The 17,307-nt window shown below is 40.1% G+C and overlaps 1 protein-coding gene across 1 annotated transcript in view; it reads left to right on the top strand.

Annotated features, from left to right (window-relative positions):
• The window catches only part of DOCK1 (dedicator of cytokinesis 1), a 340,787-nt gene that overhangs the window by 21,754 nt on the left and 301,726 nt on the right, over window positions 1-17,307 (top strand). Inside the window, exons 9-18 of the mRNA XM_054382721.1 lie at window positions 483-564; window positions 977-1,112; window positions 2,469-2,541; window positions 4,953-5,095; window positions 7,681-7,806; window positions 9,181-9,305; window positions 9,577-9,675; window positions 11,302-11,374; window positions 13,072-13,175; window positions 13,630-13,813. Of these exons, the coding sequence (XP_054238696.1) occupies window positions 483-564; window positions 977-1,112; window positions 2,469-2,541; window positions 4,953-5,095; window positions 7,681-7,806; window positions 9,181-9,305; window positions 9,577-9,675; window positions 11,302-11,374; window positions 13,072-13,175; window positions 13,630-13,813 (1,145 nt within the window). The remainder of the gene's footprint in view (window positions 1-482; window positions 565-976; window positions 1,113-2,468; window positions 2,542-4,952; window positions 5,096-7,680; window positions 7,807-9,180; window positions 9,306-9,576; window positions 9,676-11,301; window positions 11,375-13,071; window positions 13,176-13,629; window positions 13,814-17,307) is intronic.

A 17,307-nucleotide genomic window follows, 5' to 3' on the forward strand; every position in this document is an offset into this window, starting at 1 on the left:
TTGTACTTAAAGTAGAGAAGTAGTTCTGCAGGGTGAGAGGGCTTGTGAAAGTCAAATTTCTGTGAGAGGATTTCTGTAGAAAAGGGTCGTCTGGGATGGAACAGGGCAGCACTTCGTCGTGCTCAGCACAGCATCAGTGTAGGTTTTTGGGGTCTTACTGTTCTTCACCACACTGTGCCTGTGGTTCCCCAAGTGAGCTTAAATGAGATGAGATCACATGTTCAGGGCTGTGTGCACTAACTGGAGTTCAGTATCTGCATCTCCTGCTTCCTTACAGAAATTCTTACCCTTAGTTGCTGAGGAGTTGCTTTCTTTGTATAAATGGTAAACACTAAGGGAAACGCCAGATCTCCACTATGGAAATATTCACTTAGGCTAAGTAGGTTCAGTTTAAAATAGGCTTGGTTAAATTCTGAAGCTAATTTTATGTGCTTAGGTTGAAGTAAGTTTTTTAAACAGTCCTCCAAATGTTATTCTTTCAGTGAAAACTACCTGGTGCGATGGTCAAGCTGTGGACTCCCCAAAGATATAGACAGATTGCATAACCTTCGAGCAGTATTCACTGTAAGTGTGCACTTGGTTCAGCTGGCAAATTTTAAAGCTCTTGTTTCATAGCTTGTGAATACTAAGGATTGTAGTAACTTGTGTGTAAAAAGTGTGAAGTTACCTCATTACCTAGGTAACGATCCTAGGGAAGGCTCATATGAGATGTTTCTCATTAAGTGGCTACTAAATACTTTCCACACCTGGTTCAAACCACAGTTATTCCTGGAAGTTTCAACTTAGTATAAATTAATTTGCCTCCCAAGCAATGAACGTCTGCAGAAGTCAGCATAAGATGTTTAAGTATTGCCACAGAAACCCCTTTAGTCTGTGAACAGTTTGCTAGAGGCTTGCATGGCAAAGGCAAGTTCTGATACTCTGGTGCTTAAAATTCAATTATTAAGAAGTAATCTGAAGAAATTCCTATTTTTAGGATCTGGGCAGCAAAGACCTGAAAAGAGAGAAAATCAGTTTTGTTTGTCAGATTGTGCGAGTGGGCAGAATGGAGCTGAGGGACAACAACACAAGGAAACTAACCTCTGGGCTGCGGCGACCTTTTGGAGTGGCAGGTAACTTTGTGTGCTGTGTTTACCTGTATTCCTTTATGTTCTTAGAATTGAATTAGGATTGTTTTGGTTGGAAGAGACCCCTTAAGATCGAGTCCAGCTTTCAACCTAAGATGGCTGCCATGCCTGTTAAATCGTGTCCTGAAATGCCATGTCCACACATTTCTTGAACGCCTCTGGTTTTGGTGACTCCACCATCTCCTTGGACAGACTGTTCCAATGCTTGACCGCTCTGTCAGTCAAGAAATTTTTCTTAACATCTGATCTAAACCTTCCTTGGCACAATTTCAGGTCATTTCATAGAATCATAGAATGGTTTGGGTTGGAAGGGACCTCCAAGGTCATCTAGTCCAACCCCCCTGCAGTGAGCAGGCACATCCTCCACTCAATCAGGTTGCTCAGATTTTCTCCTGTTCTTTCACCTGATATTAGGGAGAAGAGACTCGACGCCCCCCACCTCAGTCCAACCTCCTTTCAGGGAGAGAGAAGTGGGGAGCCCCTCAGCCTCTTCCAGACTAAACAACGCCAGCGCTCTCAGCCACTCCTCACAAGACCTGTTATCCTGACCCTTCACCCAGCTTTGTTGCCCTACTATGGACATGCTTCATCACCTCAGTGTCCCCTGTAGTGAGGGCCCTAACACTAAACCCAGTGTTTGAGGTGTGGCCTCAACAGTGTTGAGTACAGGGGCACAATCAATTCCCTTCTAATGCTTGCCACACTATTTCTGATAGAGGCCAGGATGCTGGCTCATGTGCAGGCAGCTGTCAACTGGCATTCCCAGGTCCTTTTTTGCCAGGTAGCTTTCCAGCCACTCTGCCCCAAGCCTGGAGTGTTCATAGGTGCAGGACCCAGCACTTGGCTTTGTTAAACTTCACAGCATCAACCACACCCCATCAATTCAGCTTGTCCAGATCCCTTTGCAGAGCATTCCTACACTCAAGCAGGTCAACACTCCCACCCAGTTCAGTGCTCTCTGCAAACTTACTGAGAGCGTGCACTCAGTTCCCTTATCCAGATCACTGATAAAGGCGTTAAACAAAACTGAGCCCTGGGGTAGGAGCCTGCATAGAGTGGTGACTGTGTGGCATTGTATAAACTCAAAATCATTCAAGTTTAATCGAACTGGTTGTTGCATTGTAGAATTTACCATAGCTTCCAGGACTCGTGTTTGCTCTAGCATCTCTAGATGCCAAAGGTTGTTTGCCATGCGATTTTTATTCCATAGGAAAGTTCTGAAGTTGATAATGCCATCTCTCTTCCAAGTCATCATTGCTTCCAGTCCCCCAGGGCGTTCCTGCAGCACTGCTCTTCCCATGTGGGTTGCTTAACTCAAGATGTCTTGCTTTTTGTTTTCAGTAATGGATGTTACTGACATAATAAATGGAAAAGTGGACGATGAGGACAAACAGCACTTCATACCATTTCAGCCGTAAGTAGGGAACAGCTTAAAGAATAAGCAGAAGTGAAAGAATTTAAGATTTTAACTTTCATTTGAAAAAAAAGCTGAAACATATTAAACTTTTGATTGTGTAGATACTGTGACATGAATTTACTTCAGTCTTGTATTTTTATCGTAGTACTTCTAAAGTACTTAGTATTTCTTCTCCATAATTTCCTGTTAGTTGCACTAGTGATAGGCCCAGAAACTTATCTTTGTAAGCCTTGAGTTTAAAGCATGCATTCCAACTTTTGCAGTTTTGTTTTCCTTTTGTTTAGAGATGTCAAGGTGATAATATGCAAGAGGTGAAATGCTTAAAATAAGTCAACGGCTGGTTGAGCTCTGTCTGAGCTTGATAAAGACCGTCAGTGTTACCAACACCCACTGCAGGTGACTTTTGTGAAGTTAGTAAAGGACAAAATCTATCTTTTTCTTGAGGGCAGACAGAATTTCTTTGTGAGGGCCACAGTAATTGGAGCAGAAACAAAAGTTGAGAATTTGAAGGATGGTTTGATATACCTCCTGCATTATCTTTTCATAATTCAGCTTTTATCATGTGAGGCTTAGCAGAAACCTGAGCTATTTGGGCTGGATGGTAAGGGAAAGGATGTCTGCTGCACATACCTGTTAGATCTAGTACAGACTCAAGGAGAAAAGTCTGCTATGTGGACATGGTCTTACTTGTAGTCATCTAAAACTTCAGACTTTCCTACACTGACTCTAAGGTTGCTGATATGGAATTTGACAATATTTTATGATAATTAAATTGGCTAATAGCAAGTACAGAGTAGGTGTCCTTTAAAGTATGGACATGTATTAATTTAACATAATACCAAAGATCTGTTTTGACTTCAAGCCACAAAATGATATTAAAAACCAGGTTAATAGCCTAAATTTTTGTTAATTTATGGATGTGTGCAGAGAAAGTGCTTTTAGAATAAAAGCTGATTAACAAAAGAATGTGGAAAATACTGTTCTGTTCTTAGGGATTATGGTTTTTTAACTCTGAAGGGAGGAAAGGTAGAAAGGATAAGTCAAATGTGCATAAAATATGAATGCTTTGTTTTCCTGTTGTGTGAAATGTTAGATTACCATTTGTTCAAGAAGGCCACACAGAGGTATGTTAGCTAAATTCCTTGATTAGTGTACTAATGGATATTCAGAAGGTTTTAGTAATCTTAAAATAGAAAAAAAATCCACAACAACTTGAAATAGTGTGAGCTCAAATGAAAGCAGGCTTAATTCAAGAAGCCCTTGTGGTTTGAAGATGGAGGGTTACTTGAGGAGTGCAGGGTCTGCAGGGAGCTGAGTGGGTGTATGCCTACTTGTGGTGTAGAGGGCGTTTATGTTAACGTGAGCAGCATGATTCCATTTTTCAAGGAAAAGAGGGGCTTCTCAGGACGTGTGCATGTTTGTGTGGTAAACAATAGCAAGCTTTTTCAGTGAGTATGGAAGTACCCAGTGAGAATGGATCTTTGTGTATCAAAGTGGATTCTAATGGAACATCTAGTTTTCTGCTCCATTAACACTGATTTATTTTTTCTTTGTATTCATAAATCAGCTTTTTGAAAAGATGTACAACTGTGATTTTTAGTTTTTTACCATAGCAAATTAAAATATCCTTCTGAAAAAATATATTCTTTGGAATATGAATGATGTGAGAACATGTGATGAATTCTGGTGTCATTTCCATCTCAGACTTGGCCTATATATACAAGTCACATTTTTCTTCTTGTTTTATGCTTTGCTTCTGTTGTACCATGCTCAGTCCTGTTTTCATATGTTTGTTTGTATTCATTCACTAGCCACCAACACAATGGCTGTCAAAAGCACTTGGCAAGGTTACTTAAGTGACATTTAATGCTTCTGTTCATTTAGTTTCCACCTTTTCATTCATCAAGTTTCACAGAATGTTTGGATTATCTGCTTTTCTCTTCTTATGCCATTTGTGTGAGATTCACTGGAGCTTTTCCTTCAGATGGAATGCACTGCTGCTTGACCTGTAGGGCCACAGGACTGACCCTGGAGGTGTTGCAGGGCCACTCTGCTGTGTATATATTAAAGAAAAAACTGCCTGTATAGACTTTCACTGCTTAACAGGGGGTGCTGAGGTGGGAGCTGTCCTTCCTGTCCTCACAATGTTACTGGGGTCTGTGCATGTCCCTGAAGGGAGAAGTAACAACTCAAATGTGCTGGACTTCTCTGTGGTAGATCAACATTCTTCTGATTAATGATCTTCCTCTGTCTTTCTTGTTACCTTTCCTGTCCTTTGTCTTGCGTTGACTAATAAATACTCTTTGTCACAACTATGATATGATCTTTTGTGTTTCCCTTGTTACTGTGACTTCTGGTTTTCTGTGACCCTTTGTTTCCTGGTGTTGGTCGTCATGTGCATCCTCCAGGCTAGCGTTGGATGACGCCATTCGACACAAGCAGCTGAACATATCATCCCGTTTTTCACCCAGGGTGGCAGGGGAGAATGATTTCCTTCAGACTGTTATAAACAAAGTGATTGCTGCTAAAGAAGTTAACCACAAGGGTCAGGGTAGGTACTCTTCTTTCTATCCCCTGGCGTACTTAACGCTGCTCACTGATTGATTTGCAGCATCTGGTGATTTTAATGTCAGTATCAAGGGTGCATAATATTACCTTGAGTTGGTCACTGCTCTTTGGTAACAGAAAACGTGTTTGCATGGTTTGTTCCCCTTCGTCCCCATCCTTCAGGACTCATTCTTGTATTCCCTCCTGTTCCACCCATTTTTCTCCATCCCTGTGTTAATTCTAGACGCGTTTCTCTGCGTTGTCTGTTGCTCTATTTTCAGCTCTGACCAGTGTATATCAGAAAGGAGGAAACGTTTCAGCTTCTGATTAATTTAGGATTTTTTTCTTTGAAAAAGGTGCCAAAGCGAACAGAAAAGGATTAAGAGTCCTTGCTTAGCCAGTCACTGTAGGTAGTTACTCTTTAATGAATTAGCAGTTGTTGGAACCATTCCTGGAAGCAGTTCAGCAGATAACCTTTTAGAAGAGATTTTAGTAGAAAGGAAAGGTAGCTGTCACATATGACATGTGTAGCTAATTGTGTGTGCAACAGCATAACCCACATTTCATTTTCTAGATTAATATTTTTTGATTCTTTTTTCATAGATTTTAATTTTAGGATTTTCTTCTGTAAATGGCTGCTGCAATTTACCATGCTAGAACTTGGTTGCCACTTTACCCATGTGTAAGACTTCTTTGGGCTTCGGTGTTTTTTGTTGTGTGTGGGGTTTTGTTTTTTTTTTCCACTTTCATATCTTTTTCCTGTAACAAGCGTGCCTGATGTTAGTTGGCACGCAGCAGCTTTTTAGTGGCTGCTTCTACTGAAGAGAAAATTGTCAACTGTATAAAGCTGATGCTGTAGATTTCTTTGTGCTCAGTGCAGTAAAAACAACTTATGGGGGTGGTGGTGATGAATCAATTCAGAGTATGTATCTGCTGGTGTGCTGTCCTTGGAATCTCTGTCTTGGCTGGTTGAAGGGGTAATTTTTTTTGTGTTCAGTCAGTGTGACCACTTCTGTCTTCCTTGGGAACATTAACATTTTGCTAGGAAGAATTCATGAGAGAGGATGCATAGAACTTTGAAGAAGTTCTACTAATGGCTTTAATTGTACTTCCCTGAGACCCTTTGCAAAAAACTTCAGTGATAAGAGAAGCCTAGTCCTACTAGGAGGAGCTGGAGGGTCACTCCAGCTTCATGCCAAGGCCACAGTAGGCTTGCTTGCGTTTTCACAGCTCAGACTTCAGTAGGTTCAGTTGATAACTGAACGTTTCCTCCTTCCTGCCTGTTACATGATCTTGATAACCCATTCTTCTCCTGAATAGAGACCTGGTCTATTAAAATTTTTAAAATCTAAATGATTTTTTTTGGCTTCAGTAAGCAAATGTAAGGGAAGCTACATGCATCTGGTTTTGAACACAACTCCTCCCTATCAAGACACTTCATAAACGATACTACTGCAAACTGTGCAACACAAAGACCTGAATCCATATCTTGCAGAGTTTTCCAGATTCCCAGGTTGTTTGGGTTTTTTTTTTTTATCTTATTACAGTCAGCTCACAGGTGAGGATTTTATACAGTTTTTTATAGAATCATAGAATGGTTTGGGAGGGACCCAGATGACCTTTAGATCATCTAGTTCAACCTCACTGCAGTGAGCAGGGACATCTGTAAGTAGAACAGGTTGCTTAGAGCCATAAACAACCTGACTTGAAATGTTTCCAGGGACGGGGCATCTATCACCTCTCTGGGCAACCTGGGCTAGTGTTTCACCACTCAAAGCTTAGAAAAATGAATGTCTTCTGTCTAGTTTCAATCTCCCCTTTTAGTTTAAAACTCTCACCCCTTGTCCTGTCGCAACAGGTCCTGCTAAAAAGTCTGTCCCTGTATTTCGTATTGTCCCCTTTTAAGCACTGAAAGGCTTCCAGAAGGTCTCCCTGGAGCCTTTTCTTGTCCAGGCTAAGCAATCCCAGCATTGCTGCAGCCACCTCTGGCCCTGTTCCAAAAGGTCCATGTTTCTTCTGTGCTGAGGACTCCAGAGCTGGACCCAGCACTGCAGATGGGGTCTCAGCAGGGTGGATCAGAGGGGTAAAATCCCCTCCCTCCCATCTTCTCCCCACACTGCTGGGGATCAGCCCAGGGCATGGTTGGCGCTGGGCTTGCAGCTTGCATCACCAGCTTTATGCCCAGATTTTCACCCATTACTACTCTCAAGTTCTTGACAGGGTTTCTCACAATCCACTCATTCCCCAGCCTGGACTGATACCAGAGATTTTCCTGGCCCAGATGCAGGACCATGTACTTGGCCTTGCTGAGCCTCATGAGGTTCCCAGAAGCCCACTTCAAGTTTGTCCAGATCCCTCCGGATGACATCTCATCCCTCAGATGTCAACTGCAGAAAATCTGATTTAATCAGGCATATTTATGTGTGCTGTAGTCATGTTTCTGTAGAGAGTTTTAAATACTTTGTAGTGTTTGTTTGGGGTGTTTTTTTGGTAATTGAAGTTACCTTCATTTCATTTTAGAATGTGTACCAAAAGAATCATTAACTAGGAAAGAAACCCACTGGTTTAATTGTGATTTTTACACAACAGGTTTGTGGGTGACTTTGAAACTTCTCCCAGGAGATATTCATCAGATTAGGAAAGAGTTTCCACACTTGGTGGATAGGTCAACAGCTGTGGCTCGGAAAATGGGCTTTCCTGAGATTATTATGCCTGGTAAGCCTTTGTCCAAATTAATGCTGGTTTATTTTAGTTTAACATTTTTGATTATGTATGGAAGCTTGGGGGTACAAAGAAGAGATGAATATGAGTTATGGTATACATAAGAAATAACAGGTCATTAAAGGATTTTGTCTCATTAAAATTAAAATACTTTGGTAACACCTGCAGCCAGTGCTGCGTTAATAAATACAACTAATACCCTCCCAGCAAGCTGTGATACTACAGTGACATGGAAATTCTACTCTTTTTTGCAAAGAAGAATAATACATATGAAGTACATGCTTCACATTATAAGCCCTTAGCAAGGGCTTATGTAAAACTTCTGTCTCCTGTGATGAATCAAAACCAAAAGGATGTTTCATAGGAGCAGGCTTGGTTTAGAGATGGGCAAGTCTCACAGGGTTTGGACTAGATTTGGATAATGTATTTGAAAGAAAGCCATAGTGCCTTTTTTTTTAAATACACATACTCCATGGATATTCAGTTTTGGTGTTTACAGAAGTCCCCCAAAATTTGTTGCTTCTCAAAATAAAAACTACTCTAAGCAACAGACTACAGAAAAAAAACCCTGCACTGTCCTTATCAGGTGGATAGGCTCTAGAGAGTCCATTGGATACTTTCCAAAGCCATCCCAGTTCTGGCTCTCCCTGTGGCTGATGACTACATTTGTCAGATGTTTTACTGTATATCCAGTATGGTGTAAGTGCCTTGACACCTCTGCTTGCTATGAGCCTACAGTGGCACATCAACCATCTGCCTGATTAGATCATTGGAAATCCCTTGTGTCCTGAATTAATTTTCAACATGTCAATTTGATTGGGGTGTAGTTGAAAAGTGATTTAAGACAAAGCTAAACACATACTTCCCCAAGCTAGCAAAACCATCTAAACCACTTTCTACTGTAACAAGTTAAACTTCTATGGGCTATTAAATATTTTTGAATTGGCAGATATCTGTGTAGGGGATAAATTAATGTCTGTGTTGCATCTCATCCTTTCAAATTACTAGGGAAAAGTAGAACCAAAACAGGAAGTGGAACTGAGGGGTTTTTTTCAGTCATATGGTATATATTCTTGGTGATGATGGGGTGTTCTTCCAGTCCTGCAATGTGTCATTACTTTTTGTTAAATTCAGCTTGCTGCATTATGAGTTAATAGTTCAGACCTTAGAAGTCTGAGCACAATTTTAGCTAAGCAGCTCTTTTCAGCACTATTAGTTTTGAATATTTAAGGTACAGCAGCTTGGGAATGTTTTGCCATGTATATATGTTTCTAAAATTTGTTGGTTGTTGCTTCTGAGTATCAATGGTTCCACAAATCAATACATCTTCTATGAAGGTTGACTTTGTGCTTTGGTTTTTAATTTTAGGTGATGTTCGTAATGACATCTATGTTACGTTGGTTCAGGGAGATTTTGACAAAGGCAGTAAAACAACAGCCAAGAACGTGGAAGTTACAGTTTCTGTTTATGATGAAGATGGTAAAAGATTAGAGGTATAAAAATATTTAACATCTGTTTTTAGATATACTAATCTGTTTAAGCCTTTTAAACATCTTTATGTTTGTCAGCTGAAGTCTCCATTTTTATGTACAACAAAACTTTCTTGTTTGTCATGACTAAGTGCATCTTGTCATATCAGTGCGTGCACTTTGATACTAATTTCATGAAGAGCTGTGAGCATGAGCCATTCTGTCTTATTTTGACCTACTTCACTGATTTTTTTGTGGTTCTTTATTTTTTCTTCTTCTGTTTGTGTTTTTTCAGAGTGTTATTTTTCCTGGTGCTGGTGATGAAGCCATCTCAGAGTACAAGTCAGTAATATATTACCAAGTGAAGCAGCCTCGCTGGTTTGAGACTGTAAAGGTATCTAAGTTCTTGCAGTGACTTTTTCTGTGTAGGTTAATAGGAAATGAAAATAGATGTCAGGGGAAAGCTTTGAGAAACAAAGCAAGGGCTATTCAATGCTTGTGTTCATATTTAGCAGGACAAAAGTAGAATCATGGAATCTCAGAATGGTTTGGTTTGGAAGGGACTTGAAAGATGATCTGGTTTCCACATTCCTGCCATGGGCAGGGACACCACCTACTAGACCAGATCAGTCGAGGCTTCATCCAGCTTTGCTTTGAACACTTCTAAACTTGGAGCCTCTACTGCTTTTCTGGACAACCTGTTTCAGTGCCTCACCACCCTCACGAGGAGGGGTTTCCTCTTTATGTTTAACTTAAATTGAGATTCTTGAGGTTTGAAGCCATTACCCCTTGTCCTGCTATTCCATGACATTGTAAAAAGTGCTTCTGCAAGTATCCTGCAGCCCCCTTCAAATACTGGAAGGCTTGTGTGAGGTCTCTCCGGAGCCTTCTCCTCTCCAAGCTGAACAACCCCAACTCTCTCAGCTTGTCTTCATAGCAGAGGTGTTCCAGCCCTCTGATCATTTGTGGCCTCCTCTGGACCTGCTCTTACAGTTCCATGAACTTGTGTAGGGTCTCCAGAGCTGAACACAGTAGCTCAGCTAAGGAATGCTTTCAGAGACTATTGGAAAATAGATTTGACTTCTATTGCACGATGAATTTTATTTCATCCTTCTGGTCAAGATGCCTGTTAACAAGAACATTCCAATAGCTGTTTATTTCCATGAAACTAAGCTAGAGAAGCAGAATATTAAGGTTCAAACATAACAGCCGTGGTGTTGAACTTCTAAGTGGTTTGAGATCTAGGTGATTGTGCTCTAAGCTTGCAGAATTTGCTCAGGTAATAACACTTTAGCTTAAATGCCAAGCTGTGGTATTACAGAGGAGGCTGATGTTAGCTTTATAAAATAGATTCTGTCCCTGTAGTCAGTGGAGCAGTATATGTGAGAAGAGACTTTGAGCTACTCCCTACACTGTTGCTGAAGTCCAGTGGTGTTCTTGATATAGAAAGCAGCTGCTATGGAATGGCAGAAAGTTAGATGCGGTGTTGGGTAGCAGTATACAGCACAAAGCTTGAATGTGGGTGTGATGAAGAAAATAATATGGCTCTGACCAAAACCCTGGGAGAGAAGAGCATTGGTTACACATCTGCACATTGATTGCATATGGATCAGAGAGACACTAATAGTATATGTAATGCTTGTGTTTTATAGATAAATGCGTTAAGAATTTTTACTTGGTTGGTAATAAAGTTCACCTCTACCAGTGAAACTTAAGAGGGACTCACTCTTGAGCTGTGGGAGTGGTAGGGTGGGCTTTGAAGGTACAGCTCATATGAAGTTGCAGGTCTTGCTGGGTAACTTAACAGGCTGACTTCATTCCTTCTGTGCAAGAATTAGCTTTTTTTTTTTTTTTAATCTGTGATGCTTCAAGGTCTTCTATGGCAAAATGAGTTTAGTTATTTATTTTTGAAAGGGCTAAGCATATCGTTGCAAGATGTTTCAATGAGATTTGATAGTGGTTGATGGTGTTTGAAGGCACTGTACTGACTGTTTTCTCCCTCCATCCTCTTTACATGAAGGTCGCAATCCCCATTGAAGATGTGAACCGCAGTCATTTGAGGTTCACCTTCCGTCATAGATCGTCGCAGGACTGTGAGTAATTCAACACTTTCATTATGGCTCTTGTCAGTGTCTGGTGCCAGAATGTGCTGAAACAGGCATAATGTTCCTCATCTGTAAATAACTATTGTAATCACTTTTAGTGTGTGGCTAAGGTTTTATTGCCTACCTATTTTGTTAGCTGCTTTTTCTCCTTGTATCTTCCTCACTCTTACCTGTCAACATCAAGCTTTAACTTTCCTGGGCAGTCATTTCTCCAAGTCAAATAAGGGATGGTGAATAAAGCTTGTAGTTAACAACTGGAAGAATTGTGGTATTGTGTGTCTTAGAGAGAGAGGGTAGGAAAGATACTTAGCAACCCTATGTGCGAAATGGGAACATCAAAGAGTTTATTGTAGGCTTAGCACCAGAAACTGAAGACTTAGCTATTATGAAACTTGGTTTCTGTCTCTGGTTGTCAGACTGACTTGTGGGTTCTTTTGAAGTCATTTTGGTCTAAAAGACATTTGAGAGCTTGTGGTTTTCTTTGGCTTTCCTGTAGTGGTGCTAGCAGCTGAGGTGCTGTGAGCTGCTGAGGATCAGCTCAAGACAACCAGACGTCTTCCATTTGTCAACAGTTGTTTTGTAGTGAAGTGGGGGGGGTTGCCTCATTTGTGATTGTGTTCATTATACACAGTGATCTTTACAGGAAAGCCTTTTGAATTCTGCAACAACATTTTTTTTTGTTGTAGAATAAATGTGCAGATGAAAGCATTAATCAGGTAGTGTCCACTGGATGCATTTTAAGACATGTAATACTCTTCATGCAGACACAATTGTAAAATAAATAGTACCTTACCTCAGAGCAGTTACTTAATTGAAGCTGTGTATTTTGCCAATTGATCATTAATAAAAGATTTGATCAGCAATACTGGCTAATGAAAAAGTGTGCCAAAAATCAGTCATTTGTGTCAAAATTATGATTGTGGGCCACAAATTACTAGTAAGAAACATTTCTATGATGACTCAAGTTTAGGTTTGCCATGGTTTAAATATTAAATTCAGGCCATGCCTTGGGGCTGCAAGGTGTTCTCACAGGTTCCTTGAAAGCAGTCTCAAGCTGAGTGCCCTTCACTTTGTTTTTTATTTCTTAATTTTGATTTCTACTTGCCCCGTTGTTTTGTTTTTACTTAAGCTAGTGGATTTTGAACAATGAGAGCCAAGTGAGTGCATTTTTCTAGTTCAAGTTGCTTGTAGAGTGAGTCAGCTTTCAGAAACTTAAGCACTTCATCTGTAGTTTAGAACCAAAACAGGAACTGGATTCCTATGTTCCCCTTCCAAATGACAGAGCCTTGATGAAATCCTCAATGCTGCTCTTCAAATCATTATTATAGGTACCAAATGCTGCTATTCTTTTAACTACTAAAAGCCCTGAACGTTACATTTCTGTTCTTTCTTTTTTTTTTTTTTAGAAGTTGCCTTAAACTGAATGAATAAAAAGAACATACAAAATATGAAATATTAAGTATTTAGCTACTGTTTTTTTGGTCAGGTTTGGAAGCGTTTATTTTGCCTTTTTGATTTTTTTTTTTTTTTTTTTATTTTGTCTCACTTTTAGAATACTCCTAATTTCTTCTACACTTCCTCCAGCCAAGCTTCTTTACTATCGTCATTCATTTACAGATTCTAGGTGGACTAAGCATGAAATACTTATGTGATGGGGATGGTGATGTTTATTTTTTTTCTAACAGCCAAAGATAAATCTGAGAAGATATTTGCCTTAGCATTTGTGAAGCTCATGAGATATGATGGAACAACATTGAGAGATGGAGAGCATGACCTTATAGTTTACAAGGTAGAGTTTTGAGACACTTTAGTCTGTCCATAGTAGCTAGCTCAGCTGACTGACAGTTAGTGAATTACTGTTCCAGAATTGCACAGAAAAATGTGGGTTAGACTATTCTAATAAATCATGCAGTTGAAGAGCAAGTACTGTGCAATTTATGTATTTGGCAGATTGATTGTTATACCTTGAATATGTGTCGCTGGAGATGCTTTAATTTCAAAGGCACTTGTTAGTGAGCTTTTATGGAAAATATTACTTCTCTAGCCCTTTAAATACAGCGTCGTGGCTCTAATCTGTAGACAGATAAGTGCTAAATTACTGTTGTTAATGACCTGTTGGATAGCTCCAGTTCAGAAGCAAACTTAAGCAAATCTGGTGTAAATAATGTATTATTAACAAGGTTGGTTGTTTTTCACTAGATATTATCAAATTGTTTCATGTTGTATTTAAAACACCACTGTAGGCAGAAGCAAAGAAGCTGGAAGATGCCTCAACATACTTAAGCCTGCCATCCACTAAAATAGAACTGGAGGAAAAGGGACACTCTGCAACAGGGAAGAGCATGCAGAACCTGGGAAGCTGCACCATCAGCAAAGACTCTTTCCAGATTTCTACTCTAGTTTGTTCAACTAAACTTACCCAGAATGGTAAGTTCCTGGACATCCTGGAGCTTATGCTCTCCATGGTTGAAGTAGGGTTATATGCCCTGACTTTTCTGCCTTCTCTTTTGCCCTTCCTCTAAATGGATGGTGTCTTGAGTTAAATTGTGTGGATGCAGCAAGAGCATTTACTGAGGGTGTGTTATCTAGCTTTGTTTTGCTGTAAAGCAGTATTGTGCCTCTAAGAAAACAAGGGAGTCTTGAGTTAAATGCAAACAGGAATCTTGTTTTCCATATAGCTGAGACTTCTGTACTGAAGTACACTGAAAACAGCCTCTGTGGCATTTCACTCTCTGTGGGTATGAATAATAGCACTAAGGAAGAAGATGAGTTTGCTTTCAAGAATAGGTAATAGCATGGCTCTGCTCCCAAATAAGCTGTTCTATCTTATTTCCAAGGTGCAATACTGTATCTTATGCCCAAAGAAAACTCTGATTTTTTTTTTTTTTTTCCCCCTCCCTTCTTTTGGACAAGAAGGGATGTGAGGAGGAAAATGCATTGCATGGAGGCCACCCTCAGGTTCACGTGTCTTTGCATGAACACAGAGCACCAGGAGTGGACTTGGCATATTGTGTTCCTTTAAAACTTGCCTTTGTATACATTTTTTATGTGTGTTTGTCAGCTTGTTGACTGCACCAAAAGGCTGTGCAAAGCAGAGCTGATGGCAGCCACCAAAGCAGGTATTTTGCATTACCAGGCTGTGCCCTCTCTGTAATTTGTGTGCGACGTTGCCATGGAGCGGTCCCTTGTTCTCCTCGCCGCACCAGAAGTAGACTGGGGAGTGTGGGTGGGTCATTGAGATGTGAGTGAGTCATGCCAGGGAAAGGGATCATTCCTTCATGACTCAGGAGAAGGGAGCTCAGTTCAGATAGATCTGTTGAGGTTGTGCATGAGGAGGGCTTGGGATGGCATAGAATGTGGGAATAATGATTGGGGTTTCATGTTAATGAGTTCAGCTGTGTCCAGGGGGACAGCTACTGCTCTGCCACAGCTTCATAGTCAACTCAATTTTCTTGCAGTGTATTTTCAGTGGCATCTCTGGTACTGCACATCCTGGGTGTTTCATATTCAGAGCACATCAGATTCGCTGCAGTCTGGCAGGCTCACAGCCTGAGAAAGGGTGTTCAGTGAAAAAATGGGAAATTATTTTGGGAATTTCATAACAAAGATGGGATTGTAGCTCAACAGTAACAACAGTGGGTTTGGGGCTTTGGAGGATGCAGAAAGCAGCCTGTGGAATTCAGCTGCTTTTTGTGGTATGATTAGGTTTTTATTCTGCAGTCATTCCTGATCCTTGTTAGAAGTATTTCATAGTGATCAATATATTGATGTTGCTTTCACAGAACTATTATTAAAATTAAGACTGAGCATTGATTCATGCTTTAATTTGCATAAAATTTACTTTGAACTTTTGATCTTTATTCAATGTTACTGTTAATTATGTTGTCTGGGAAACTTTTCCCCTAAGTTGCTAAAGCCTCTTTTCTTTCTTCAAAGTATGTTTGTGTTATTAAAGAAGTTCACCAGGAATCTTTAAGCAATTAGAAAAGAAACAAGAAAGTCATCATTAAATTCTCCCTCAAGTATCATTTTTCATCTAAAAATCAGCAGCACTCTTCAGATTATACTTTCTGAAGCTTATTTTAAAGTCTGTAACATTGGTTAATATTCTTCCTTTAAGTAAAAATCCATGATAATTCTCATGTACCAAAATGTTGAGCCAAAACATAATTTCCTCCTCTTGGTCATCTATAACAGTTCTTCATCCTCCATCTTAGAATTGGCTTTGAGACTTGCTTTTAGTAATTCTAAAAGTATGTTAATAAATCCTATAGCTCTTTCTTCATTGCGTTTGATGTTGCAAACTGCATTTTTATGTATAAGCTTTTTGAACCCTTGCTTGGCTTGAATGCTATATCAAGTTGAGGTTGTTAATGTTGCTTTTCTCTTAGTAATTGATGTCTTTAGCATTTGAAGTATCTCCAAAATAGCAAACTTGGCCACTGGTAAGACTTTTCTAGTTCTTTTCCATGACAGAAAGTGATAGTGATGTAGTATCTACTTAGTTAACATTTGAGCAGTTGTTAGTGATTTCTGGTATAATGTCATTTATGGGCTGAAGAAATATGTTGAAGTAAACATCAAGTTCACTAAGAGTCAGCAATATGCCCTCATGGCTAAGAAGGCCAGTGGTCTTCTGGGATGCGTTTAGAAGAATTCCACCAACAGGTCGAGGGAGGTTCTCCTCCCCCTTTACTCTGCCCCAGTGAGGCTACATCTGGACTACAGGGCCCAGTTCTAGGCTACTCAGTTCAAGAGTAACACAGAACAACTGGATAGAGTGAAGCAGAGAACCACTAACATGATGAGGGGATTGGAACATCTGTCTTGTAAGGAAAGGCTGAGAGATCTGGTGCTGTTTAGCTTGGAGAAGAGCAGACTGAGAGGGGATCTTCTCAATGCTCAGCAACAGTAAAAGGCCGGGGGCAAGTGGGTGGAGCCAGATTCTTGTCAGTGGTACCCAGTGACAGGACAAGGGGCAATGGGCACAAACTGGAGTTCCATCTGTAAATGAGGAAACACTTTCCTGTGACAGTGCTGGAGCCCTGGGGCTGGTTGCCCAGACAGGCTGTGGAGTCTCCTTCCCTAGAGAGTTTCTAAACTCGTACCGATGTTATCTTGGGCAACCTGCTTTAGTAGGGGGGTTGGACTAGATCTCCAGAGGTCCCTTCCAAACCTCACCATACTGTGATTCTGGGATTTTTGTGCAATGAAACAGAGCTTTTATGTTCAGACTGTGGGATATAAGAGTGTATAGGAATGATGGCAATAGAACTGAAGTTGTGTTAGTGGGCTTTCTGCAGAACTTTGGTTACCACTTGCCAGAGAGCTGTCTAGTGTTCTACCCATGCATTTGTTCTTGTGAAGCATCCAGAGTGTGTGTAAAGCATATATATTCAAAGTATTCCTATGTTTTCTTTTCTGCCTGATGGACTCCAGCTACTAGATAATAGTGACTGTTGCTCATCTGGAGTTTCGTCTTTGAGGAACCAAGGAGACAAGGCTTTCACAAAACAATTGAGAGGATTTTTACAAAGTCATTCAGCACGATTGATTTTTTTTTTTTTTTTTCTGTAAAGCAATGTATGCTATGACAAATGCAAGTGACATCGAAATGGAGATGTAAATAGATAATTAAAATAAAACAAGTCATAAAGTGGAAAGTCCAATGCTACAATAGGGAAGATTGTTTCAAAGACTATACAGAAATTTAATGAGATTGGAAATACTAACTAAGTTCATTTAGTGACTGGGCTTTGGGAAAAGTGTGGGTATCTCTATAGGGGAATTTTTACATGTAACCAGGAAGCTGGACTATTTTCCTCTGATTTGTTAAATGCTATGTGAAAGAAAATCTTCATCTATAGAAAACAATATGTTTGATTAATCCAAATGAAGTTGTTTGTGGTGACTTGGCAGGC

Source organism: Indicator indicator, chromosome 7 (assembly GCF_027791375.1).
Source record: "Indicator indicator isolate 239-I01 chromosome 7, UM_Iind_1.1, whole genome shotgun sequence".
NCBI classification, from domain to species: domain Eukaryota; kingdom Metazoa; phylum Chordata; class Aves; order Piciformes; family Indicatoridae; genus Indicator; species Indicator indicator.